The sequence below is a fragment of the Gavia stellata genome, chromosome 3 (genome assembly GCF_030936135.1).
Source record: "Gavia stellata isolate bGavSte3 chromosome 3, bGavSte3.hap2, whole genome shotgun sequence".
NCBI classification, from domain to species: domain Eukaryota; kingdom Metazoa; phylum Chordata; class Aves; order Gaviiformes; family Gaviidae; genus Gavia; species Gavia stellata.
This window is the reverse complement of record NC_082596.1, coordinates 40,773,554-40,782,270: the sequence shown is the minus strand read 5'-3', so window position 1 is coordinate 40,782,270 and position 8,717 is coordinate 40,773,554. Positions and strand designations below refer to the sequence as shown.

General features: G+C 40.2%; 1 protein-coding gene across 1 annotated transcript in view; it reads right to left on the bottom strand.

The window, feature by feature from the left end:
• Window positions 1-1,274: 1,274 nt before the first annotated feature.
• The window catches only part of ASPH (aspartate beta-hydroxylase), a 98,677-nt gene continuing 91,234 nt past the window's right edge, over window positions 1,275-8,717 (bottom strand). Inside the window, exons 16-17 of the mRNA XM_059836293.1 lie at window positions 7,415-7,548; window positions 1,275-1,617 (exon numbers count right to left, since the gene is read on the bottom strand). Of these exons, the coding sequence (XP_059692276.1) occupies window positions 1,467-1,617; window positions 7,415-7,548 (285 nt within the window). The 3' untranslated portion in view covers window positions 1,275-1,466. The remainder of the gene's footprint in view (window positions 1,618-7,414; window positions 7,549-8,717) is intronic.

Here is an 8,717-nt window from a genome sequence, read left to right as displayed (position 1 = left end):
TTTCCTGTTAGTGTTCTTACAAGTTAACAGTGGAGGGTCCTGCATCCTCCACCTCCCATTGAACAGTACAGAGCCAAAAGACCTGTGAACTGCTTAAATATCCAACCGGTTTTCTTTCTTGAAAATAGGCCTTTTTATCACACAGTAAATTCTGTGGGGCAAATACAGTGCAAACTGTAAACGGTACTTGGATAAGACTACTTCAGCATTATGTCATACATTTCAAGACAAGCAAAGCACCATTAGGTCAATTAAAGGAGAATTCTAGCACTCTGTAGGATGCTGGCAGCAGAAGTTAATACAAGTTAATAACCTGAAGCTCTTTGTCTGCTCTGCATTCTGGCAGGAAACCAAGTTAGACCTTGTCCTTCCGCCCAAAGCACAAGAAATTCTTCATATATTTTTTTCTGCTGAATGACCACCCAAGGGCAGCCTAGAAAGAGCCTCTGGGAGGAGGTGCCCCAGACTCTTGCTGGGTAGAAAATGGATATCACAACACAAGCTTTTGCAACAATAGGAGAAACAGCAGTTCACCACATAAGCCTAAGAACTGTCAAGCACTTTAAGATCTGAGCCTACAGATGTCACATTTGCTCAACATCTTTCAAAATCAGTATCAAACTGAAGGTTGCCTGCTAACTAAGAAAACTATTTTGTTTTAGAAGAACAAAGCTTCACTAAGCAGCTGATTATGCAAGGTTCTGTTTGCATTTCCAGGAAGGCAAGAGAACGCCACACTTGGCAAAAACTGTTAATATATAATGTTTTCCTTCTCCTGATAGCTAGAGATGCACTTATATATATTTTTTTTTAAAAAAATAGTGGTTGATTAAAGAAAATAAGTTCATAATTATGCTAGAAAAATACAGTTACTCAGGTAGAAAAAAAATACAAAACACACATAACCCATTCACATTATCTACAGTTGATAACATAGGGACATGTTCTATGCCTAAAGCAGCTAACATTACAACTGCATACTGATTTTTAAAGTTGGTTGTGTGCATATGTTTCTAAATATCTTACATGTTGCTTCCCAGATAAAAGCCTGGGAAGTATTTCCCAGATGTAGAATTGCGAATCTTGTGTCTGAACATGGTTGGGCAGATGACTGACTGACTGACCTTTGTACATATAATATAGGCATGGCAAAAACATCTGCACATTCCTCAGTTTGAAAATCCAGACCTATTGCTCTTTGGCTGACAAGATGTGTATCTGCAAACTTGCAGCCAGAAAAACAATACATATCAGTGCTGTATCAGTACGAAACAAAACACGGCTTTTTTTTTTTTTCCTTCTTTTTTTCCTTTTTTAAAATCAAGTCCTCTGTGATTGCAGAATGTTGTCCTTATCTCTTCTAACCCTTACAATACTTGTATTCTTCTTATGCTGGATAAATTAATCTTATTTGCATACTCCAAAGGGATTAAAGCTCTTCTGCTCCGCACATCAGAAGGAACTCCTTAAATAGCAGGAAGGGTGCGTCTCTGTTGTGCTGTTAACTCAGGGTGCCACACATCCACAATGAATATCAGGCGATAATTTTCAGCATCCTGCCATACTTCATGTTCGAAAGAGTCATCAAAAATAAGAACTTTCCCTTCTTCCCAGGTTCTGCAACACAAAAAAGAACATGCTCTAGTGTAATATTTGAAGTGCTGTGGAGCACTCAAGCTATGTATCAGGTCTGAAGATGCCCTTTTACATATGAGAATTATTGAAACCGTATACATTGCACAGTCAAGATTTCAATACCTAATATAAAGAGATTCGAGTATCAGAGTTTTAATTGAAATAAACTACAGAAAGATCAGTCTAATGGACCTTCACATTACTGAAGCATTGTTTCGTCTCACTCTGCATAGTTATGCCCACATACACATTCAGACATTTGCAATATTTGTTATAGACTTCTAATGAGTTGAGTCCCATAAACAGGGAGCATTCATCAGGCTCGCAGGTGTAACGCTGGTGTCGTAATCAACTTCTTTCCTTTTCTAATCAGATAAATACATAATGAGTAATGGAAACTGAGGGAATGACCAGCAATACAGTCATATGATTTGAAAATAAATTACAGTAAATCAATTTGCTTTTTCTAAAAATCAGAACAACAGAATTAGGCCCTGATCATGCTTAAAATTTCAGGATAACAATTTTGTCCCATAAATCCATTCAAAGAATAGAGTCTAAAGATTTTTCTTCAGAGGAAGATTGAAATGCCATTGTGTACATTGGGTTAACTATACTATTAAAGCTGAACTGGAAGGATGATACCACATAACTTAAAGCCCCTCTGCTTGCCAAGTACTGCTTAGGCAGAGCAGATCACTGAATGGACATAAGTACCCTGGGTTAGTGTTTATTACGGCACGGAAGAGCCAAGTTTTGACAGTGGTACTTTCCCAAGATCTGTACCTTTGTTAGGCACAAAAAGGGATGCACATGATTTATTCAAAGTGGCTCAGTTTTGAGCACCTTCATAATTTGAAAAATTAATAAAATTTAAAAAGATTGCCAGATCTAAAAGCAAGGGCAAGAGGCAACGTAGAAGGGAGACATTAATTGTCAGAAGAATCAGTATTTCTGTCAATTTTATGAAGGATAGAATCACAGAAAAATTTAGGTTTAAAGAAACCTTGGAAGGGCATCTGGTCCATGCCTCTGCTCATAACAGGACTTACTGCAAAGTTAGATACAACTCTGAGGTTAGATGAAGTATCTCAGGTTCTCGACTAGTGGATTTTGGAGTGTCTACAACCAGGGGTATTCCACCGTCTCCTCCAGTGTTTCACTAACCTCATTGTGCAAATTTCCTTCTATCTAGATGGAATTTCCTTCACTGTCACTCGTGTCCATTACCTCTCATTCTATAACTGCACACCTCCAAAAAGAGTCTGGCACTGTCTTCTGCATAGTCCCCCATTAGTAGCTGAAGACAGTAACTAGGCTTCTGTTTAGCCCTCATTTTTTCAGACTCCAAACTAGCTCTCTGAGCCTCTCTCTCTTCATGTGTCCCACGCTCCAGTCTCCTAATCATCTTTTTCATCCTCCACCAGGGTCCCTCTAGTTTATCAATGACTTTTTTTTTGTACTGAAGAGCCCCAAACTGGACGCACTACTCCAGAGGCAGTGTCTTAAGTGCAGAAGAGAGGGAAAAAAATTGCGGCCCTCAAACTGCTTCCTATGCACTTACTAACACAGTCCAGTACACAGCTAGCCTTCATCAAGACAAGAGCACATTATGATTCCTGTTCAACGCATCCCCTAGGACGCCCAAGTCCCTTTCTTCAAAGCTGCTTCCTATCCAGTCATCACCCAGTCTGCACTGTTGCAAGGTGTTGATCTGTTACCAGTTGCAGGGCTTTGCATTTGCTTTGTTGAACTTCAAGAAGTTTCAGCTGGCACACTTCTCCAGTCTGCTGAGATCTGGATTCATGATTTTGAATAGAGGCTTAACACCTGGTTAAATGCAGACCTGATACTGTGAAAAATGAGCAGCTGATCAGTCACCACTAGTGATAATGTCAAAACATGTCAAAAAGTCACCGTGTTAGTCATTTGTCACTGCCCCTCAGATCTCAATCTCACCTACAGCAGCTGATTAGGTGTTACATGGTTTGTCTCTTGTAAAGTCAGGCAGTGGCATGAGCAAAGCAAATTTATTTTGCACTGCAGCAGGACAAAAGCATGAACCTGATTATACCCCTTCAGGTGAGACTGGATGAATAACGGTCAGTCGAGGCAATATCGGTCAAAGAAGTGTTACCTCCTAAAGTCACTCTACAATGACCACATAATCGAGTTTTTTAACAGGATCCGTTAGGAGCTGAGGCAGTCCATGAGGATGGATGCCCTTAAGGAGAATTAGGAACTGTGAACAGTAGTGAATGGTAAAGAAACAAAGATCTTGCCATCAAAGATGGAAATGCCTTGCTTAGTTCATTCAACTGTGTCCATTCACAGAGAAAACAATTTTCTTTTTTCAAAAAGAGGGTGAAAATGAGATTTAGACTCCCAAATCATCTTGGTATTTTAATTTTTAATTCAACCAATGCAAAAATTAACCATCAAAATTTATGGGGTTGTGCTGCAATGTTCTGAAGAGAAATGGAAATTGAAATTGGATCTTTTCAACTGAAATGATCATCTAAACATATTTTAAGCAAGAGTAGATAAACCAGGAATCATAACATAGTAAAAAATTCACACTGGCTTGCACACAGACATCAGCCTTGAAGGCCCAGACAATGACCCTTTTGCAGGCTTCAGCTATGATCACGTGTTCTTTGCTGCTGCCATGTCAGTTACCCGATACAAAAATGTTTTATGTCATACAGACCCTGAGTCTCTGCTACTGCACTGAAGTTACATTGGTATTATTCAAGTCAATGGGAGTCAACCACTTGCAATGCTATAATGTGGTTAAAAAAAAAAAAAAAAATCAAGCCGACTTTGCGTTTTTGTGTGTGTGTGTGTTTTTGTTGGTTTTGGGGGGTTTAGGGGATTTGTTTTTGTTTGGGGGCTATCTTGTTTTAGCATTTTTTTTGTTGTTGGGGGGAGGGCTGTTCGGTTTTGGGGGTTAGTTTTCAGGGGTTTTTTTGGTTTTTGTTGTTGTGGGGGTTTTTTTTAATTTAAACCAAGCCTGAAAAATCCTGCCTGAAAGTGCAGCTCAGTTAAGGGCAATAAAAACTCCAAACACCCAGATGAAGTAGCTTCAGAGGCTAAAACCCAGGATCTATCATTTGCATCATAATGGGATGGGCTGTTTTGCACAAGAAAAAATAAGTCATAAAGTTGACAGAACTATTAGCCCCTTTTGAATAGATTACAACCCCCACCATTAGCATGCAAATAAATATTTTCTAGAAGCCTTCACAGTGTTAGAAACAATTCAGAGTGGGACCACAGGGACAATATTATTCTGCTTTGGTGCTGAGCCACTTTGGGGTGGTTTCTATATCACCTGCACAGCCTCTACTGTCACCTGTTACAGGTGAAATCTTGGACTGGCTTCTTTGTAAGGCTGTCATTCTGCACCTTCATTTCAAAATATGATTACCTTGTCTGACAGAGATGTTGGATTTTGATAACTAGATATTATTTACCTACCATTTTTGTGCATTGTACCCTACACTTTACAGAGTTGGGACTTCACAATGGCTCAGTGACATAAAATTACTATAGCTGTACTGAATAACAATGAGGTGTACCAGCTCTCACCAGCTGCAGAAATACTCCAAGTGAAGGAGTAGAACATAGTACTAGACAGAGCCGAGTTGCCTGTCCATCAAAGGATAAGCTGCATTATAACATTGTCCCTCTGAATACCCACACAGGGTGGCACAGAGGTAACCAAGCACAAAATTCTCATTGTTTCTGTTCTCTCTCTCATACACACAGCAGTGGGACAGGAGGCCAGAAAAGGCCTGACCTATGCTAACCTTCATATTTGAGTCAGCTCTCCTACTTGAAACCACTAGTTTACCACTGCTCTGAACCACCAGGAGGGGAGGAACGGAAAACGCCCAAGGTAGGATTTCCTCCTGGCACCGTTCCCTTCCACAGTAGTTCACCCACCTCCCTTTTCATGGGGGAAGGGATGTAAAAAAACCCCCTTTCATAGCCATTAGTAGACACACTTTCAATGCTTTCAGGGAAAATCCTGCCTTTGATTCTGAATGTAGAGCTCTTGCCAAAAGCAAGTAAAGTCAACACGTTCCAGCACAGGCTGTAGTCAGCTCTTGAATGTTTTACATGCCAAATGAGTGAATCCGATGCATAAGACTGAGCCAGTTTCAGGAGTCTGGACACTGAAGTGGTCAGTCTGCAATGTACCAGCAACAGGCATTTCTCCGCTCTTGACTTTGAGGGAGTGTTGCTACCAAGGAGGAGGTGGTTAAGTTAATTTTCCACACCACTATCCCTTCTGTTCGGGTTAAGACAAAGAAGGGTGCCAGCCGTAATAAAGGGTGGTGACCTGTGGACACCTGCTTTCTTGGCAGCAGATCAAACCCACCACTTTGTCCACACAGGCCACTAGTGACCACCAATCTGAATTCACAATACTGTCCTAAAGTGAAAAGACTCCACGTCTCCATATTAGTCCTCTAAGCCCATTAGCTACCTTTCCCTCCATCTGAATGTCTATCTTGTTAAACTTATTTTGGATATTGGATTGGAATGCTGGAAGCAAACGACCATCACTACCTAGATGTAGGTAGTGTAGATTGTAACACTGACTGTGACAGATTATTTAATAAGCTATATGTTGGCAGGAGTCTATAGTGACAACATTTTTTGTTATTAACTGTGGGATACTTTATCCTCAAAAATTCTAAACATTTCTTGTTATAGTTGTTTTCAAAAGTTCTGAAAAATATCTTTGCTACATATTGCAGTCATGCAGACAGAAGTGGCATTCCATTTCTCAATATCAAATATATCTGTACATTACTACCATGAAAAGAATTCAAAATTAACACCTGTTGCACTCAGATGCTGCAGACAAGACACAGAATCTTCCAAAAATATCCATATAAGTATTAAGCATCATTAGAATTTCACATAAGCCTCAGAAAATTAAGTCTATAAGCAAAAAGCAATATAGTTAATACTATATTTTTCTGTCTGTGTTTAATAATATAATGGAAAAACCTATCACATTTGCTCATATTTCCCAGTGGAGTATATGCCCTGATTGTAAATGTATGACTATTGCATATTATTTTGGCTTTTTTGCACCAAGCAAACAGAGACAAAACTGGTCTTCAAGTCAGCATAATTTTTCCCCAAGGGATAAGAATTCTTACTTAGAATGCACTTTAAAGAAATTTGCTACCTGTGTAACTCATTGGGCCAAACACTTCATAGATGTGTGCATCTGCAAATTAACTTCAATTGCAATATTTTAAAATTAATTGTAACAAACAATACTAGCTAGGAAGGAAGCTTCTGCAGAAATACAGGAGTATTCTGTTATGGTGGTGAAAAGGGAGATATAGCTTAGTCCCAGCTTTTTCTGAATAAGCAAAGAATTCTAAGCAAAAAAAACCCCAAAATAAATAGAGGTACTCTGTTGGCAAGTATATTAGACTGGCATTATAAAAGTAAACACAGAAAGACTTCAGGGACTAAACTCACTTACTTCCATGCTACAGCAGAGAACAGCAGCTTTGCCTCCCAAGATTCTTCTGGAATTGTTTGACAAATGATATTTATATGTTTATACCAAGAGTTAGGGTGTAAATTGCCTGTTTAATGAAATATATTACACCTCCTGATCAGTAAATCACACTTTTTTTTTTCCCTTTGTCTTTTTTTTTTTTTTTTTTTTTTCCATTACATGCAGTCCCACATGCTTTTCAGCCTTGAGGAAGGTGGAAAAAAAACCCCAAACCCCAGACCATACCTGTTCTCTTGGGCACACCGAATTCTGCAGCCTTCCTTAGGTATCACCAAGCCCAAATGCATCCTTAGCCGACAATTGGTGGGTCCTGTGTGGGGCCAGACATGAGTCCCTGGGTGCATGATAGAATATTTGATCTGCAAAAAGAGAGAGGCAGGCCTTCAACACATTCAGCTTCACAACCATAGTGTGAGGAGTTCAGAACTTCATTACCTCTCATCCTTGATGATGAGCCAAAAAAGTGCAATGTCACCTTTTGTTACAGTCTCAGCAACAATTGTGCTTTCTCGTGTCCTAAAGGCATTCAATGCCACAAAAAACATGTCGAGGGGTGCATGTGCATCCAGGTGTGTGCGTGTATAGAAGTCCACATTTTTAAGTTTGGTTTAAAATAATCAGTATTCATATTTCAACCTGAAAATAATTATCTCCTATTGGCAATCAGAAAAATACCCTTTTTCCGATGGAAAGACTTACAGACACTCTTATCATTTAAAAGGATGGACCACAGGAGACACAAGGCCTGTGTTAGCCAAACTGACAAGCCCCTCTCAGATGACAACTGGGTTGTGAAGGTCACTGTCAGTCTTGGCTGGAGCAACCATGGGATAGTGGAGTTCAGGATCATGAGAGGAGGGAAAGAGGCAAAAAGCATGATTACTACCCACAGCTTCAGGAGAGCAGACTTTGGCTTATTCAGGGATCTGCTGGGAAAAAATCCCATGAGATACAGTGCTGAAGAGAAGATGGGTCTAGGGCAGCTGGTTGATTTTCAAGGATCACATCGTCCAAGCTCAGGAATGGTTCATCCCCATGTGCAGGAAGCATAGCAACCCAGACAAAATTGAAACACAAAAAGGAAGCACACAAGAGGTGGAAGCAGTGTCAGGTCACCCAGGAGGACTGTAGAGACACTCTCTGAGCAGGCAGGCATGAGGTTAGGAAAGTCAAAGCTCTCCTGCTGTTGAATCTGGAGATGGAAAGGAAGGGCAACAAGAAAGGTTTCTACAAATACATCAGCAGTAAAAGGAAGTCTAGGGAAAACGTGGGCCTGCTGCTAAATGTGGCAGGAGAACTGATGACAAAGGACATGGAAAAGGTTGAGGCACTCCATGCCTTCCTTGCCTCAATTTTTACTGGTGTGACTGACCTTCAGGAATCTCAGGCACCTGAGACCAGTGGAAAAGACTGGACGAAAGACAACTTACCCTCAGTGGAGAAGGATCAGGTTAGGGAACATTTAAACAAACTCAACAAACTGGTCATGGGTCCTGATGGAATCCACTCGAGTGCTGAGGGAGCTGCA